The 20,340-nt window shown below is 39.6% G+C and overlaps 1 protein-coding gene across 4 annotated transcripts in view; it reads right to left on the bottom strand.

The window, feature by feature from the left end:
* Nucleotides 1–20,340, bottom strand: part of CDKL4 (cyclin dependent kinase like 4) — a 60,467-nt gene that overhangs the window by 38,099 nt on the left and 2,028 nt on the right. For 2 of the 4 annotated variants that reach the window (XM_053890988.1, XM_053890986.1), the window contains exons 3-5: nucleotides 18,992–19,900; nucleotides 5,847–6,070; nucleotides 2,469–2,590 (exon numbers count right to left, since the gene is read on the bottom strand). In XM_053890988.1, the coding sequence (XP_053746963.1) occupies nucleotides 2,469–2,590; nucleotides 5,847–6,014 (290 nt within the window). In that variant the 5' untranslated portion in view covers nucleotides 6,015–6,070; nucleotides 18,992–19,900. Of the gene's footprint in view, nucleotides 1–2,468; nucleotides 2,591–5,846; nucleotides 6,071–18,431; nucleotides 18,546–18,972; nucleotides 19,901–20,340 lie in introns of those variants that run through there. The other 2 variants (XM_053890987.1, XM_019446729.2) reach the window with 2 other exon arrangements.

Below are 20,340 nucleotides of genomic sequence, written 5' to 3'. Positions count from 1 at the left end.
AGTGCATTTAACCAAAGCTTTACTAATGGAAAATTAGGTCAGTCCCAGTTTGTTGTTGTTGTAGTAAATAATGATGTGTTGAACATTCTTATGTGTAACTTTTTGCACCTATCTGATTATTTTCTTACTACAAATTTTTCTAAATGTCCTTTCTTGGTTAAGAGATGAAAACCATTTAGGGGTGCCTGAGTGGCTCAGTATGTTAAGCGGCCAACTTTGGCTCAGGTCATGATCTCACAGTTCATGAGTTCGAGCCCTGTCAGCACAGAGCCTGGAGCCTGCTTCAAAATCTGTGAACCCCCCCTTTCTCTGCCCTTCCCCCACTCACATTCTGTCTCAAAAATAAATAAACTTTTATTTATTTATTTATTTATTTATTTATTTATTTATTTATTTATTTATCTATCTTTATTTATTTTTGAGAGAGAGGTGGAGTGTTAATGGGAGGAGCAGAGAGAGAGGGAGACACAGAATCCGAAGCAGGCTCCAGGCTCTAAGCTGTCAGCATAGAGCCCGAGGCGGGGCTTGAACTCACTAACCATGAGATCATGACCTGAGCCGAAGTCGGACGCTCAACCGACTGAGCCACCCAGGCACCCCCAGGGAACTTTTTTAATGTGTTCTGTTTGCTGCTATATCCTTAGCACCTAGCTGGAAAAACAGTAGTATTTTACTTAAGTTTTTTTGAATGAATATATTTTCAAATGGGGCACTAATCTTTTAAAACATTTGATTTGCAAAATCTGCAAGTGAAATGATATTAATTCTTCATCTGGCAAATAATTACCTAATTTGCCACTTCTTTTTTAGTTTTGTTTATGGTACATTTTGTCAAAAGGAATCTCTAAAGCTGATATAATTTAATATTTGGCAGTTTAAGTCCCCTTTTTTCTTTTTAAAAAATTTCTTGATTTAGAGAACTTGCTTTTCAAGTTAAAAAAAAATCCCATTGGCATTCTGATTAGATTTTGTGCAATAAATAAATAAATTAGGGAAGCAATATCTTTATAATAATGAATATTTCTACCCAGAAATACATGTTCATTTAAATAAAATCATTTATGTACCTCACTTAAATTTTGTAGTTGTCTTTCCTATGTAGAGTCTGAACAATTCTTTTTATCTTTATTTCTAAACTTTTTTGTTACTGATATTTGATAAGATCCTTCTCCACTAGCTTTCCTAAAGTGCTCATTGATACAAAAGCGGTTAATTTTTATGTGTGGAATTTGGGGTGCTATACTCATGATACTGAATTCCACTGGTTATAATGATCCTTTAGGCAATTATCTTAGATTTTGTAGAATACTATCATCCATATAAAGACAGTTCGATCTTGTTTCCAAAGTTACATATTCTATTTGTCTTTCTTATTACATTACATTGGCTAGAGCTCTCAGAACAGTGTTGCCTTATGGTAGTGACAACTGACTTCCTCATTTCTCACTTGAATGGTGGTTCCTTTAGTGCTGAGTATAAAACTAGCTGTTGATCTGAAGAGGGGCGTGTGTGTGCATGCATATGCACTAGGAAAGCATTTAACCCTACTTTGCTAAGGTTTTTTTTTTTTTTTTTTTTTTTAAGAATCAGGAAAGGATGTTGAATTTATCAACTGCCTTTTCAAATTTTATCAACCACATGTATTTTTTCTCCTTTAACCTTCTAGTGAATTATATGGATTCTAATTTCAGTGGAATCCTAATATTGAACCATGGTTCATTCCTTGAATTGAGACAATCCAAGACAGGCATACCTCGTTTTATTGCCCTGCTTTATTATGCTTTGCTTTATTGTACTTCACAGACATTGTGTTTTTTCACAAATTGCAGGTTTGTGGAAATCCCCTGTGGAGGCAGTCCACTGGCGCCATTTTTCCAAGAGCATTTGCTCACTTTGTGTCTCTGTGTTTGGTAATTCTCCTAATATTTCAAACTGTTTCATTATTATTGTATGTTATGGTGATCTGGGACCAGTGGTTATGACTTGCTAAATGTTCAGATGATGGTTAGCATTTTTCAGCAATAAAATATTTTTAAATGAAGGTATGTACATTGCTTTTTTAGACATGATGCTATTGAGCACTTAATAGTCTACAATGTAGTGTAAACATAACTTCTGTATGCACTGGGAAGCCAAAAAATTCATTTGACTCACTTTATTGCAATGTTGGCTTTATTGCAATGATTTAGAACCAAACCTGCAATATCTCCGAGGTATGCCTGTAGGGAAGTTAGCCTCAAAACGCGTTGTGATTTATATTTGCAGTAGATTTGTCTTCCTAAATATTTTTATTCTAGGCTAATATTCGTGTTCCTCTGAGCACATCCTAACTCAGATGGGAAAGGGGTAGCCAGCAGACACATCTTGGTAGAAAGAGGACTATGTTTCATATTTGAAATTTGCCACAGTTAATCCCACATATAATGAAACCAAATGGCCACAAGAGCCTCAGTTTCTGTGTCACTTACCCTTTGGGGTTTCTTTCCAGCTCATTTAAAAGTGTGTGATCACAGTATTCAAAAACTAAATGCATTTTCCTTTTTCTCCTGAACACCTCAATGAGGTTCACAAGGTTTGGGTGCTTTAATTGCTGCAAAGGAATTGAAATACAAAGTCTGGTGATTTTATTTCTTATAGTACTTTCTCCCCAGATCCCTTACAATTTGAACAATAGAAGGCCTTGCTTACCATGCCCCGTGCATCTCTTGTGGATAATTTTATGATGGTTACTCACAAGAGGAACTACTCTTGGTAAGAATCATAGAAACTTGAGGTTGAAAAAGAAGATGTTTTTCTTCTTTAAAATAAATTCTTTAAGGGTTTATTTAATGTACCTGTATATAGATGGTAATTAAACTGCTTGAATCTCTCTGGAGATAGCAAATAAAGGGCACAACTTAAAATACAGGCACTGATTCCACAAACACTTTCTGTAGTTTGTGAAAATTCTAAACATCCAGGTCATAAAATAACCTGAATAAAAAATTGAAGAAATGGAATTACTGAGTAAAAGGCTCTAAAAATTATTAATCCCCACTAAGTTTGCATATTGTCATGGGTTTAAACCCAGTCTGGATTTGCGTGTTGTTTTTCAGAAATACCAGATCCCAACGTTCAACTCTGATTAAGCTGCCTATTCTACGAGTCCCCACAGTGTGTTTTTAATTTATTTATCATGTTTTCATCTCTGTTCTTTGATTCTATTGTTCTCTCTTATGCTTAGATGTCTTATGTGCTAAATTCCGTCTCAAGCTGAAGGATTTCACAAGGCACCTGTTTAATGCTATGAACCAGAGGGAAAATTCTACTGAAGACAATCCATCATAGAGTTAACTATATAACTTATCATCCAATCAGGGTAACAAGCATAAGCCAAGACTGTCCCAGGCACATAGGCAGATACGGTCATCCTGCCTACAGCTAGGGCCACCGTGTAAGTTAGCGCACAAACCAGGAGGCTTTTGAGAGCTCGTTTGGGGGTTGTAGCAGGGGAACGCAGCTACTCCTAGGCCTTGACGGAAGAGCGGTCCTCCTGTATCAGGGAAGGTCGTCCTCTTCGGCCAAGCATGCAGCTCCAAGCTCCAAGATGCACATGGAGTGGTGAGGGAGGAAGAGGAAAACAGCCTAGCCAGCCGGATCAGCCAAACCACCTTTGGCAGTCCAGGCGGTGACAGATTGCCCTCACACCCTAGGGTGCTTTTGAAAGAGGGTGCTAACCAGACCGGATTCTGGGACAAAAGCTATGAATCAGGACATCTGATCACTCCTACTTACATATAACTCGTCTTCCCTATTGTTTTCCAGTATACAGATACCTCACTTTCCAAACCCTCTACCACTTACTCAGAAAGATATATAGAGGGAACACAGTATTGTGTATACAGTAGGAGCTGCATAAATACTTTGCAGGCCCAGTAGCGATAGCCTCCTCTACTTTAGTACCTGTAAGCATGACTTGAAGGAAAAAAAAAAAATGAGTCTGCAACTACGTGTCTGCTGTTCAACAGTTTGGGAAAAAGGACTCCATTACATATTAAAAATATGTCCAGAGCACAAAATCAACTTGCCGTTGCCTAAGACAGCGGAGAGGCAAACGGGAGGAAACAGGTCACACAGGTAAGCTAGCTGCTTTGTGCTACACTGAAAACCACAGGATGGAAATGAAACAGTGTCTCTACCAGGAGGCTAAGGGAGTCACAGATGCTAACCTGGTCAAACCTGGTTTGGGGTAGATGAGCAATACATATCCCCTTTGCAAATTAAATTAACTAAGCCCAGGAAAACAGTGACTTGTATCAGTAACACAGGTGATAAGGAGGACAAAAATCAAATCACATTTAAATAACAGGAAGATAGGAGGAAGGGAAGGGAAGTTTATCATGGAAGGAAACTGTTCAGGGCATGCATGGGTATAACGTACCAAAAGCAGAAAAGGGGTACGTTATGGGAACCGTCACCAGAGACCAAGCTGAGGTGGAATCTGGCTACTTTTTACCTTCAAGTCAAATTGGGGCACTGTGACCCAGCAGGTACTACGAGCATTAACCTTACTTGCAGTCGTGGGTAGGTGGGAGGTGGGGGATAAAAAAGCATTACTTTCATTAGAAAACAACCCACAGCCAGGTCAGACACACCCTGTAGCTTAGCTCTGTGATAAGTTGTCTGCTGACCAGCGCCCTCTGCTGGCTGCGAGGTAACAGTGAACCGGTTTTTATGATGGATGTACTTGAAAACTCAGTCGGTGTATATGAAATTATATATTAAACTATTATTAGTTTTAGGAATCCTGCTGAAAATAATACTTGGAAAGTACAGGTAATATGATCATTATTATCTCCCTTTAAAAACTGACTTCTGGGGTTATCCTAAAAAAAGATGACACATGTCAAAAGTGAAGATCGGCTGTGTGTTCTTGAGGATATAAATCACATTTCTGTTATTCCAAGTTGGTCTCCAAACCTTCTGTGCCCCCAAGGAGTTTGCTGGAAATGCTGCATCTCAGGCTAACCACACACCTTCAACTCAGTACGTGCATTTTAGCAAAGTCCCCTGGGGATTCCAATGCACATTAATGTTTGGGAGGTGCTGCCCTGTGCCTCAGTTTCCTCCCTGATAAGATAAGGTGCTGGATGAGAAGTGTCGCTAGGTTCTTTTCTGGTTCTAAAACCGTAACATTTCTAGGACAGGAAAACATTTCCATTGAAGACTTATGAATCTTACGTGTCAAATCCTATCAGAGTAAAAACAACTTTAGGGGCACCTGGCTGGCTCAGTTGGTAGAGCATGTGACTTGACCTCCAGGTCCTAGTTCAAGCCCCACATTGGGGATAGTGCTTACTTAAACAACAACAACAACAACAACAACAACAACAACAACAACAACAACTAACTAACAAATTATTTGTGGAAAATGTGTATACATAGCTGGGGGAGATACTCAATAGGTCTAAGAACCAGTGGAACACAGGAAGGACCAACCCCTATGGATGCCACAGTCCCGTCCTGGGGGATCCTGTGCCGGGAGATGGTCTTCTAGTTGCCTGTTTGTGGGGAGGAGGATTGGGTGGGGGATGAGCGGAGAAAGGCGGGGGTGGGGGAGGGTGAACACTGGGATGAAGGGACTCAGGACAGTAGATATTTACCAACCAGAATGGAAAGTACTTCAGGATCAGAGCTGCCAAAGTCCAAAGTGATAATCAACTCATTTTCCACAGTTGCTGATGCCAAGAAATTTAAGCCCAATCAGAAAAACAACACCTCTTTAAGATGCATTCAAATTGTAATTTGGGCATACATATTTCATCCAATACCATGAGGTTATAGATATATAGAGAAAGTTAACCTACCTTCAACATACGTATTTCTCTTAGTGCTATTTTCTTAACAACAGGATCATCTTCAGATTCCACAAATTTTTTAATAGCTACCACTTGTCCGGAGGTTTTGTTTCTGCATTTGAATACAACCCCATAGGACCCCTCTCCAATCTTAGCTAATTTTTCATACTTTTCCATTATGGTTGAAGTGACTTAAGGTACTGTATTGATTGCCTTGCAGCACAATGTTGCACCTGGAAAATAAGACGACTCAGCTTGATCAAGTCATCAAGGTCAATGTTCTCACAATCTTTTACATAAAACCAATTTACTCAGGATGCCAGAGATTTATTTCCATCGATTAATTTTAAATACACTTAGAAAGATGTGAACATTATTTTGGCAGTTTAGTTCAGTCTTTATGTGGTCCTTTGAGCTACTGCAAAGATTTCATATATTTCTTTTTTATTAAAAATTTTTTTTTAACATTTATTTATTTTTGAGAGAGAGAGAGAGAGAGAGAGAGAGAGAGAGAGAGAGAGAGAGAGAAGATGTGGGGAGGGGCCAAACAGAGATGGAGACAGAGGATCCCAAGCAGGCTCTGCAGTGGCAGACAGCACACAGCCCAGTTCAGGACTCGAACCCATGAACTGTGACATCATGACCTGAGGTCGGACACTTAACTGACTGAGCCGCCCAGGTGCCCCAAGATCTCATATATTTCTTATAGTGGGTCTGTATTTACTTCAGTTGAATTAAGGAATTCGTGGAAAGGAACCTTATCTAGTCTATTTTCATTATCCTCAAGTAAATGATTAAAATATGATGCTGTAAAATCCAACTGAAGGAACATTTTTATACTCTTGATTACATTGTTTCTCTTTTCTCTCCTCACCCATTTGACAAGGGGGTTTAGGAAGAACTGAGAACCAGACAAGGTACAAAGTGCTACACTTCCACCTGGTGGACAGAGGAAAGAGCAGATATGGACTGTCAAATAAAGCAGCCATTAAAAACAGTAACAAAATCTTTCCAGCTCTTGGCTCTTATATGTATGAAGGAACATATCCTTAAATTCTTAGCTCCCAAAGAAAAGAAAAAGCCCAAAAAAGAGGACAGATTTCTCTAATTTTTCACGAATGCTTTCATATCCATAATGATGTCCATGGAAATATTTAATTTGTTGGTCCTGCATCACCCATGTGTGAATTTTGTGGTGACTGGATCACATGGTAAGTAACAAATAAGGCCACCATAATTAAAGAAATGAGTGTAGGAATTAAAAATATAAAAATTCAAGTAAGTCTCAAAAATCCCACCCCACTTTATCCAGCAGAATCTTAATATAATCTAATAGTGATAATAAGAGCTAGCCCTTAAATAACATTGTCCTAGGAAAATCACATATAATTTGCACAACCATTCTATGAAGTAAGTGCGATTTTCATCCAATTATATGGACGAGAAAACCAAGGCAAGGTGAAGCTCGTATGGAATTAGAACCCAGGGAGTCAAGCTCCAGAGATCACAATTTCAATCACTAGGCTATACTGCCTCTCAGTTAATTCAAAAGAATGCACAGCTTGGAGAACCATTTTATCCAGGTCTTAGTATTAATAAAATGTCAAGTAAAAGAGGTGATCCCTTTTCAGATTTCTCATGTTCAAATGAGTATCCTCTTTCTTTTTCTTTTTTACTTCACTAACATCTTTTCCACCCACAGATTGTCTCAATGGAGAAAGAAATCATCTACTCTCACCCGTCACCATAGAAAGACACAACTGGGGGAGTGTTTACCTTGGTAAATGACTATTACTAAACCATTTTACAATGTCTCATTTTTTTTTTTTTTTTGTAGATTCTATTCTTTCTTATTACAGGGAGAAAACTGAAGCATACACTCTTAAATAACACAAGGAAAATGAAAATGAAGCATACACTCTTAAATAACACATGGAAAATTCATCACAGATTATGTTCTGAAATCTCTATCAGTTATACTGTATTTTTATATAGGTATTATTATCTTTTTTTTTTAATTTTTTTTTTTAACGTTTATTTATTTTTGAGACAGAGAGAGACAGAGCATGAATGGGGGAGGGGCAGAGAGAGAGGGAGACATAGAATCGGAAGCAGGCTCCAGGCTCTGAGCCATCAGCCCAGAGCCTGATGCGGGGCTTGAACTCACGGACCGCGAGATCGTGACCTGAGCTGAAGTCGGACGCTTAACCGACTGCGCCACCCAGGCGCCCCTATAGGTATTATTATCTTAAATCTGTTTATATATAAACATGCATAGATTTGTTCTTTAGCCTAGTTACAGGTGATAAAACAGTAGAAACTAGGAATTTGCTTTAGAAAGTTATCAGTATAGATCTTTGTGGATTTATGAACTTAACCTACTCGATAAGCCCTATGGTTACTGGAAGAAACTATGAATATGCCAGAAAGCTTACTCATGATGTTCGTCTATGTATTATGTTCCTATTTCCCTCTAGATAGATATTTTGATCTATTGATCTATGATTTTCTTTTTTTTTTTTTCCCTAACTGGCTTAATAATGATTGAGTTCTCAGACTAATATTTAGATTTCTCAGACACATCAACCAAACTTTTGAATATGATAAAATAAAACACCAGAAAAATAGTACTTTACCTGTTAACCTCTCAATGGTAGCTGCTTTCTAAAGGGCTTATATGTTCATGGAAGATGGGTCTGAGCATGCAGGCAGGAGTTAGACCACGACAGAAATTCCTCAAAGGGATTTATGGCTTTAATTCCAGCCTACTAGGACTCTACCAGAGTTTTAAGAAGCAGTAATTTCTATCTCTTATCTGAGGTACAGCCCAACTATCTGTTTGATGACTATCCCTACACAAATAGAATCGTTTCAAAGTCAGTTTGTTCTAAGCCAAATGCCTTCTTTCTTATCCTCTACCTCTACCTCTACCCAAAGTTCACATACCTGCTCCACATTCTACCTAAACGGTTTGTGAAGATGGATATGGTGGGGAACTTTGAGACAGCCAAGGATAGTGATGGCTGTCTAACTCTAATCTTGTCACGTGTCTTTCACAAAGCTGTAGAAATCAACCAGAACAATAAAACCACATAAACATTGGGGCGCCTGAGTGGCTCCGTTGGTTAAGCATCTAAATCTCTTGATTTTGGCTTAGGTCATGATCACACAGTTCGGGAGTTTGGGCCCCACATGTGGCTTGCTCTCTATCTCTCTCTTAAATAAAAATAAACTTAATAAGAAAATGCACATAAATGAAATGCTTCCAACATAATAGGAAAGAGGAATTTAAAAACTTAAGTAGAAAAGTACACTCCAAATTCTGGAAGAGATATTTCCTAGGATCCCACTAGAAGCCTTTGCAGAGAACGAATACAGAAATGTGGTGGGATCCGGAAAAACTGTAAAGGAGACAGGAGAGGAAATGAAGGGCCTGGGATAGACTTAAAATCATCCCCCCTTCCCCCCACCCAAAGAGAAAATACATCACAAGTGCAAAAATACTGAGAGTGTCTCAGTGGATCAGAGCAGTCACCACAGGGAAAGGACTTAAAAGTTACGGATGTCGAGAAGGCATCAGTCAGTGTGACACTATTGGGGAAGAGAAGGGCAAGAGGGAAGGGAGAGGCTTATCCAATCTCTGTCAGAGACTGGAGAGTGAAGAGTAAAAGAAGCAAGAGGGTAAATTTGTGCCCCTGCACGACAAAAGAGAACCCCAAAACTGAAGGACATGCAAATCTCTCTGCCCCTAATTAAAAAAAAAAGTGCTACTCATTAAAGAAACTGCACTTTGGTACATTGACAGAGCGGACTCTCTTGACCTAGGACTGCTGTCAACTATCACAAGCCAAACCTTGCCCAGGGAATCAAATAGACGAAAGCGGTCTCCACACAAACCTATTATTGGAAGAAAATAGAAATGAGAATGGAACATTTCAGCTGATGAAAATCATGTCCAAAAAACCTAACAGTGAAGCAGAAGAAAACTAACACAACACTCCAAACCGATTTAAATATCTTCTAACATTCATCTGGATATATGAAAAGCACTTGGAATCAGAAATTCAAATAAGACCAGAAGTGAACAAAAACATAAATAAATAAGAAAAAAAAAAGATAGTTGATTGAACTCAGGGAAAAAAAATACAAGAAAAAGACAAAATCATCTCAGAAATAAAGGCTAAAAAACAAGCCACCAATGAAAGAATAGATTCCAATGAAAACTTAATAAGGGACATTTTAAAAAGACAGAACAACAATTAAGAGATTAAAAATGAGAAAAGAAAAAGTAAGAGAGTTTAGAGAGAAAGTGGTTGAAATGGAAGACAGGCAAAGAAGACCCAACACATGTAATTAGAGTCTCCGAAGAAGAAAACAAAATGGTGGAACAGAACGAATAGTTGAAAGTATAATCCGTGAAATTTTTCTGGCAGCAAAATAAAGTCAAAGTCAAAATAAAGAAAAGGCCCGTCAGGTAGTTGGCAAAACTAAATCAGAACAATCAACTCGGACATATTTGAATAAAACTATCAAAACAAATACTCTCATAGCCTGCAGCCATAAGAGAAACAGAGTGACATCAACCTTGTCTAGAGGACACAGTGCAACAGCAGCCTTTTCAAGAGATTCAAGAGAAGAAAGTGAAGGCCAAGGATTTTACACTCAACCAAGCCGTCCTTCAAGTAGCAAAATCATACATAAACAGTTTAAAATATGCAAGACCTCCAGGAATATTATATTCATGAACCCTCTTAAAGAATCTACAAGAGGAAACTTTCACCCAGCCAAGAGGTGATTGGGAAAACTTCAAGAAGAGATTTATAGTGAGCATTTAATATATTTAATTGATGACTAGAGCAAAGATGGGGACAAGGGTGGAAGAATAATATATAAAAGTTAGAAGTGCTGACAATGTAGAAGGTAATGCAATTAAAGATCTGTTTAAAAAATGGAAAGGGAACAAAGAAAGCAGAATAAATTGATAACTAAATAGATGGGAGTAAAATACACCATTAAAAAGAGGCAAACCAGGGGCACCTTGGTGGCTCAGTTGATTAAGCTCCAACTCTTGATTTTGGCTCAGGTCATGACCTCACGGTTTGTGAGTTTGAGCCCTGCATCGGGCTCCATGCTGACAGTGTGGGGCCTGCTTGGAATTCTCTCTCTCTCTGCCCCTCCTACACGTGCGTGTTCTCTCTCTCTCTCAAAATAAATAAATAAACTTGAAAAAAAAACAACAGACAAACCAGAGAATAAAAAGTTAAATAAGAAAATGGACTGAGAGCACTAAAAAAAATACCCAAAGAAGTCTAAGAAATAAAAATCAAACACAATACATGAGAAAGAACACAGGGTTAACATTATACATGTAAAAATTGTAATATAAAACAATATGACAGGGTAAAGACTATCAATATCAATAAATATGTGTGGGCTTAAATCATTGATTAAATGAAAAAGATTTCAATTTGGCTCACAAAGCTAGATTCAACTATAAGCTATATGCAAGAGACACATCTAAGACAAAGTGATTCAGAAAGGTTAAAAATAAAAAGACAAACAGAGGTATTCAGGACAAATGGAAGTATAAAGAAAGGAGATTTATGACAAAATAGAATTAAAGCTACAGGAAGCATTAAATACGACAGAAGGGGGGAAGTTTTTAATGCTAAAAGCCACGATTCACGATGAAGATATAACAGCCCTCAAATAACATAGCGATTACTGTTATAAAGCAGAAACTTTATTTAGGACATGTAAGGAGACATGTATACAAACACATTAATCATGACACTTAAACACACCAGTTTGAGGAAAAGGCAAGGCCAATGGAAAACAAAAAACAAAAAACAAAACAAAACAAAAAAGCATGTAACTATGCAGAATACCTAAACAATATAACCAATAAGGTAGATCTTTAGGAGACAGATACATTGAATTATATACTCTGATAATCTAAAATCTACCTTCTTCTCAAGCACACATCAGAAAGTGTAAAAAACTAGAAATATTATAAAAACATTCTGATCACAATCAAACTAGAAATTAATCCAATTAAAAAAAATATATATATATAATAAAAAAAAGACCTTCTACCTAGAAACTAAAAAAGCCTTCAGTTAAACACCTATTGGGAAGAGGGGGAAATGCAAACTGAAATAATGGAACTAAAAAAAAAAATAATGAAAACACTACATATCGAAATCAATGAGATACATTTAAAGCAGGGGTTCTCAACTGGGGATCATTTTGCTCCTCAGAGGAATTTTTCAATGTCTGGAGACATTTTTGATTGTTATGAGTGTGTAGAGGCCAGGAATGCTGCTAAATATTTATCCCAGGACAGAGCCCCACAAGAAGAATGGTCTATCTGAAAAGTTCATAATGCCATGATTGAGACACCCTGACATATAGAAATTGAGAGAAAAAATCCAGGGATCAAAACAATATAGAAGAAAAGATAAAAGAGTAAAAATAATAAATAAATGCAATAATCTAAAAAAGAACTACAAAATAAACCAAAATAAAGCACGAGAAACAATAACATTGAAGCAGAAATTAATAGAGAATACAGAAATAATAGATCTAATTAATAAACCCAAATCCTAGTTCCTTAAAAAAATTAAACAAACCTGTAACTACCTTATTCAAGAAAAAAGGGAGAAAGAATGAATATACAAAATAAGAAATAACAAGAGGTAATAAAACAGAACAATTTTTTTTTTTTCAAAATCATGAGTCTACTTTGCAGGCATCTATATTTTTATTTATTTATGTATTTATTTATTTTTAAGTGTTTATTTTGGAGAGAGAAAGGGAGGGTGGTTAGGGCAGAGAGAGAGGAAGACACAGAATCCAAAGGAGGCTCCTGGCTCCGAGCTGTTAGCACAGAGCCCCACGCGGGGCTGGAACTCACGAACCGTGAGATCATGACCTGAACTGAAGTCAGACACTCAACCAACTGAGCCACTCAGGCGCCCCATGCAGGCATCTATAAAAATGTATTTAAAAACTTAGATGAAATGGATAATTTTCTAGAAAAATACCATTTACGAAAATTTACCTGATTAAAGATTGAGAATTTAAAGTAGCTTCTGGGGCACCTGGGTGGCTCAGTCAGTTAAGTGTCTGTTGGTTAAGCATCTGTCATGATCTCCCAGTCTGTGGGTTCAAGCCCCGTGTTGGGCTCTGTGCTGACAGCTCAGAGCCTGGAGCCTGCTTCGGATTCTGTGTCTCCCTCTCTCTCTGCCCCTCCCCTGCTCATGCTTTCTCTTTCTCTCTCTCTCTCTCTCTCTCTCTCAAAAATAAAATAAACATTAAAATTAAAAAAAAAAATAAAGTGGTTTCTGCATAAGAAATAAAGAAAGTTTATTTTTTAAAAATCCCACAAAAAAGCACCAGGGGTCAGACTTTGACTACTGTGGGGTAAAGAGGTTGGTAAATTCTCTTCCGAAAACACAAGGCCAGGGAAAATTGTCAAAAAAGTAAAATGAAAGCCCGAACCAACCCATAACAATGTGGGGGCTCTGGAAATCAACCAAAGGTAAAAAACAAATTGAGAAGTACTTATTCACGATCAGTTAGAATTCCACTTGAGAACAATGGGGGTCTGTGGCTTCTGCCTGGACCTGCTGCCATTCCTCCTCTACCCTCATCCCCCCAGCTCAGCAGGGGCACTGCCACAACTACTGTGAACTGGCCATGAACCAGAAGCCTTACTCCAAGGGAAAATGGGCTTGATATGGCTCACACCCGTGACAGGCTGAAAACCCGTGACAGGACTGTGAGTAAAATTCAGTAGGAAACCAGCAGGGGAAAGCCCCACAGCTTTGTAAGCCTAAGGATGTACTTCCAGGTGGAGTGAGCTGCAGACTAGCCAAAAATTTATGGGAAGATCATGGAAGAGCCCCAGAAGGGGTAGTTTGGCTTTCCACATATCTCTGGCTAACTGGGAAACTCTGAGGCATACAGAGGGAAGACCCAGTAGGGTCCTGAGGCAGATTTGAGGGCTGACTGAACTCTGAATGCAGTGCCCAACCCACACACTGGTCCACTGGAAGAGGATGAAGGACTATGCCTAGAGGTGCTTAAGTACCACTGCTGCTCAAATTATTGGTGACCACCAAACTATGCAGACAGTGGTGAGTCCTAGAAAGCCAGGCTAAAATAATTAAAAAACTGAACACAGACATCAACAGTCACACGTTTGGAAGGAGGTAGATTCTAGAATACAGGCAGGTTGCAAACACAAAAACCAACCCACAAAAAAATCCTCAGTGGAGAAAACTGGAATCCAGCATTGATGTATTATCTGAAATGCCCAGTTTCCAATTAAAACATTATGAGGGACGCTAAGCAAAAGGAAAGTGTTTCTGATACTCAAGGGCGGTGGGGGGAGGGGGTGAGGGAGAACAAGTCAACAAAAACAACAAAAATGGATTCCCAACAGACTCTTTTTGGGGGATAGAAATTGACAAAATGAACCTAAGATTGGTATGGAAACTCACAGTACCCAGAACAGCCAAAGCAACTGGAATAAAAAGAAACTGGAAGACTTACAATACCTGACTTCAAATTTTACCATAAAATTAGAGTAAATGAAAAGAATATGTTACTGGCATAAAGACAGACATATGTATCAGTGAAACAGAATGGACTGTCACAAAATGACCCTTTTATTTACAGTCAATTGCTTTTCACAAAGATGCGATGGCAATTCAATGAAAAAAGAAGATTGTTTTCAATCATTTCAATCATTTCAACAAATGATGCTAGGACAGTTGGTGTACATATGTAATAAAATAAAAACAAAAACAAAAAAACTTAAGTACCTCACACAATATACCAGAACTAACTCAAAATGCATCACAGATCAAAATGTAAGAGCTACAACTGTACAACTTCTAGCAAAAATTAAGAGAAAAATCTTTGTGACCTTAAGTTAGGCACAGATTTCTAAGATCCGACACCAGAAGCATGATACATAAAAGAAAAAAATTGATAAAATGGAATTCATCAAAATTAAAATCTTTTGCTCTTCAAAAAAACTGACCCAGTAAGAAAATGAAAAAACAAGACAGAGCCTAAAGAAAACATTAGATAAAGGATTTGTATCCATGGGGCGCCTGGGTTTGCTCAGTCGGTCAAGTGTCCGACTTCAGCTCAGGTCATGATCTCACGGTTTGTGAGTTAGAGTCCTGAGTTGGGCTCTGTGCTGACAGCTTGGAGCTTGGAGCCTGCTTCAGAGTCTGTGTCTCCCTCTGTCTCTACCCCTCGCCTGCTCACACTCTGTCTCTCTCTCTCTCAAAAATAAAATAAATATTAAAAAAAAAAGAAAAGGATCTGTATCCACAATACATAAAGCATTCTTACAACTCATCAGGCAGCCAGATAACCCAAGTTAAAAATGGACAAAAGATTTTAAGTCAACTCTACCCCCAACATGAGGCTTGAACTCATGATCCCAAGATCAAGAGTTGTATGCTCTACCAACTGAGCCAGCCAGTCACCCCAGAAATGAACAAAAGATTTGAATAGATATTTCACCAGAGAAGATATATGAATGTCTAATAAGCAAATGAAAGGATGCTATTAGTCATTAGGAAATGTAAATTAAAACCACAATGAGATACCACTATGTACCCACCAGAAGGAGTAAAAGACAAAGAGTGACAATATCCAGGATTGATAAGGATGCATAGAAACTGGAACTCTCACACATTAATGGTAGGAAGGCTAAATGGCGCAGTCCCATTGGAAAACAGTTTGGTAATATCTTAAAAGTTAAACACAAATTTAAAATAAAAGTTAAACAGAAACAGCACTTCCACTCTTTGGTATCTATCCAGGAAAAATAAAAATAGGTCTATACAAAGACATGTATGCAAGTGTTTATAGTATCATTATTCATAAGAGCTCCCATTAAAAACAATCTAAATGCCCATCAACTAATGAATGAAAATCCATGCAATGATATACTTGTTCAGCATTAAAAGGAAAGTATTGATTCATACTATAGTGTGATGAGCATAAAAAAATAAAACTGAAAACATATGCTATGTGAAAGAGGCCAGACAACTCCCCACCCACACACATATTATATGATTCCATTTACATGAAATTTCTAGAAAAGGCAAATGTACCCTTGAGAAGGACCCAGCATCTCCTCAGTGGTACCGCTGCCCAAAATGCAAAGCCTGAATCGGATCACGAGGAAACAGTAGACAAATTTACTTTGGCATCCTACAAACAACTGGCCCATGTTCTTAAAAAAATGTTAAGGTCATAAAAGGCAAAGGTCAAAGAACTGTTCCAGAATGAAGGAGACTAAAAAGATTGAAAAGGAAATGCAATGTGTGATGCTAAATTGAATTTTTGAATGGGATAACTATAAAGAATTATACTTGGGCTAACTGATGAAATCTAAATATCGGCTGTGGTGCCGCCTGAGTGGCACAGTTGGTTAGGTGTCCGACTTCGGCTCAGGTCGTGATCTCACAGTCTGTGAGTTCGAGCCCTGCATTGGGCTCTGTGCTGACAGCTCAGAGCCTGGAGCCTGCTTCAGATTCTGTGTCTCTTTCTCTCTTTGCCCCTCCTCCTCTGTGCTCTGTCTCTCTCTGTCTCTCAAAAATAAATGTAAGGGGCACCTGGGTGGCTCAGTCGGTTGAGCGGCCGACTTCGGCTCAGGTCATGATCTCGCAGTCCGTGAGTTCAAGCCCCGTGTCGGGCTCTGTGCTGACAGCTCAGAGCCTGGAGCCTGTTTCGGATTCTGTGTCTCCCTCTCTCTGACCCTCCCCCGTTCATGCTCTGTCTCTCTCTGTCTCAAAAATAAATAAATGTTAAAAAAAAAATTAAAAAAAAAAATAAATGTAAAAACAAAAAGTAAATATTGACTGTGGAATAGGTACTGAATTTCCTGATTTATGTAATCCGTACTGTGGTTATGTAAGAAAATGGCCTAGTTCTTGGGAAATATACCTGAACTATACGTAAGGGTAAAGGGGCATGATGTCTGTAGCTTACTCTCAAAAGGTACAGACAGAAAAATTAATATACATGTATTTATACATGGAGAGACAGGAAGGAAATGATAAGACAAATGGAGCATAATTAATGAATCACATAGATGTATGGGAGTTCATTGTACTATTCTTTCAAGTTTGAAATTATTATATCAAAATGCAGCTATTTAAAAAACCTATATATGGTGGGACTGAAGTGTCTTAACTCACTTTTCTCCTGCATATCAACTTCCATTACACCAAAGACATCTTTCTCAAACATCAATATCCTCAGATGTTGCCTTTCCTCAGAAATGTCCTATGGCCTCTAATGCCACAGAATAAACTTCAGATTACAGTATGATATTTACAGTCCTTTACACTCTGGTCCCAATGGACCTTTCCCACAATGCTCCTCAGATTCTTCCCCAGACATTTTCAGATCTGTCTCTGCTTATGCCACTGCTGGGAAGGTCTGATCCTGAAATCCTCATCTTTTGCAATTCAATTCAAATATCCTTTCTCTTAGCCTTCCCCAACCCCAATCTTTCTCTGCACACACACTGTGTTCATGACTTCCCCACTCCTTTTTTACGCATTATTCATTACATCCGACTTGCATCCTTAGCCCATCGGCTGGCACATGGCAGGTACTAAACCTATTGAAGTCCTTCCGTAATTTTATTCTCTAACCTTTCTGCTAATTATGTGAAATCACGGTCTTTTAAGCAAAGGAAATAATCACGTTTTGGTTGTTAATACAGTATTTGGGCAGGAAATCAAGATTAAGCAGTGATATAGCTATTGCCAGGGAATAGATGAAATTGGTTGAAAATATTTTTCACTGTCCTTAGTGACCTTCTATATATATATATATACATATATATATATATATACATATATATATATGTATATATATATATGTGTATCTATCTATCTATCTATCTATCTATCTATCTATCTATCTATCTATCTATCTTGGCTATGGGGTCTCCTGACTTCACAATTTACCAAACATCTGTTAAATTCATGAAGTTCTGTGTATAAAGGTAAAAACAGATATACACTTAGGCCCACTGGTAAATTCAGAAAGATGGATACGATACTTGAGTGGATCATTAAATTCTTTGAAAGTTTTCTTTTTAATTTCCTTAGTCTTAAGGAAATGATGCACACAGAAACAGAGAAAACACTGGGAGGCAGATTGTTTTCCATGGTTGTATCACAAAGCAGGTCCTGAGGGCTCAAGCAAGCCTATGGAATGCGCAGGGGGAAGAAAAACAAAATTAAGAAACAGGAGAGTAATGGGGTGAAAAAATACTGACACATTTCCTGACGTTTATAAGAAACTGGTGTAAATGGTGGCGTTAGGAATTAGGGGGAAAGGAGACCTTTTCAAGACCAGGCCAGACCAGCTGGATTCTGCAGACTTCAACTCACCATGTGCTATGTTGTTAGTAGTGTTTCCAGTGCAACCAAACTTGCAGTATTCGTCTTTATAAAACTGACCCGGAAAGTCAGATGCAAGACCCATCTGCATCTATCTTATGAACATAACCCTGAATTACAGAACCTCGAAAGTACGTACACACACCTGTTAATAAGCTTGTCTTGGTGATGGCACAGATGAATTGAAAGCACTCCCCAGGAAACCAGAAGACCATATAATTTATATAACCCAAGAAACTAATTTTGTTTAAAAAAAAAAAAAACAACCACCACATTTCATCTATACGCATATCTGGAAGCTTGGCATAGTCCTCTTTATTTCCAGGCCTCTGAAGAGGTCTCGACCCTTCAATGGCAGTTCAGCCTCTCGGCCACACAAGGGTCTCCCAAAGCGCGGGTGCGCCCCCGCCGCCTCTCTGCCACCTTCCCGCCGCCGCTCGCCACTCCAGGACCGCATCTCCCTCTAGCTCCTAGGGAGCCGCAGCGGGTGGGGCGTGAGGCTGGCGGGAGCACCCTGTCACCTCTAGCCCCTCGCCCCCACCCTCCCCGTCCCTCCGGAGGCTCCCAGAGGGGAGGGCAGCCCGCTCCCCTGCCCTCGGGAACTCTCCCTTCTCTGGCAGCGTGCGAGCAGACCCCACTTCTCTCGCCATCAGCCCCTCGCGCCAGCCCGCAGGCCCCCGACCCACCGCTAGCGCCTCCACTTACGGCGCGGACCCGGACGGTGGCGACGTAATCTCGCGCAGCCCCGAGCGGCCCCAACCCGGCGGGGGTCGCTGTGCGCAGGCAGCCACCCGCACGGCGACGGCGGAGCGGACGGCCGCGGCGTCTCCCGGGCAACCGGACGCTCAGGGCGCGCGGGCAGGGCGACTTCCGGAGAGGTCTCCCCGCCCCCGCCGCCGCACCTGCTGCAGGGGAAGCCGTGGCCCCGCCGCCTTGTGTCGGTGGGCAACGTCTGGCAGGGCCGCAACGTCGTAGTGCAGACACAGGAGAAGCTTCTTCTCTGGAACCCCGAAAGGGCCCCGAAGAAGGCGCTTAGGAAATATTTAAGCTACTTGTCCAGTAACACTTGATTGTACGAAGTCCTGTTCCTCTCCGAGTCCTCAAGAGCACTAAAATTAAGCGCATGTAAACGTTGAAATGAGGCGGTTTCCTTGCCTGGGCAGAGACTTTCAGTTTGTCAGATCCTCTGTTATTAGTCAGGACTTTCCAGTCCTGCTTTTATTGTCCAAATAGCTTTTCAGCAAACTTCTGGAGGCTTATCCGTGACAGGCAGCTATTAGCTATGGTACACGTTGCTGCCGTTTTCATAATTCAGCGAGCAGGGTAGTAGTATGTGGAGCTGATTCAGAGAGAGACCAATTTGCCAGCCAGTGAGGAAGCAAGTCAGGCAAATAATGTGATGAACGCTGGACAGTATCATTTTTGCCAAAGCTTACTCTTCTTGTTTCCAAACAGGAACTTAAAAATGCTATGTTAATGAGCACATACATACTTTGTTCAGCATCAGTACAATGCTCCCCATCATGCCGGATTGGGGTGGCCATACTTCCCCGTCTTCCTTCAGGTCGCTCTACTCCCTTTTTCTCATCTTCAGTTTTCCATTGCCTTCATTTGCTTAGAAAACAAAGCCAGAAATGTTTATCTCCTTTCTCCTTCAAGACCAAGCATACCCCCAAATCTACCTAAACTCACATCTACCCATTTCTGCCTTCATCATGCTGTAGAAAATTTTCTCAGTAAGGACACAGGTGATCACTACGCGCAAACCCAGCGGCCTGTTTCCATGGTCATGTGTTCCATCTACGAAGTTCCTGAAACTATAGACTACTAGAGCTCCTTTCTCGTGCGGAAGCCCTCTACAGTCAGGCCCAACCTGTTTTCTAGCTTCATGCCCTGTTGCTGTGCTCCAGGCACCTTAAACTCAGCTGCATGTATCACCACTGTTCCTTGCATCTGCATTCAAGATCTAGCCTACAGCTTGCTACCCTTTTCTCCTGCACTTCATAAACTATTCATCCATCAACCACCTGGATTATATAGAACTTTCTGCATAA

This window comes from Panthera pardus, unplaced genomic scaffold (genome assembly GCF_024362965.1).
Source record: "Panthera pardus isolate Hobbes unplaced genomic scaffold, ASM2436296v1 HiC_scaffold_26, whole genome shotgun sequence".
Lineage (NCBI taxonomy): Eukaryota > Metazoa > Chordata > Mammalia > Carnivora > Felidae > Panthera > Panthera pardus.
This window is presented reverse-complemented; position numbering and strand designations above follow the sequence as displayed.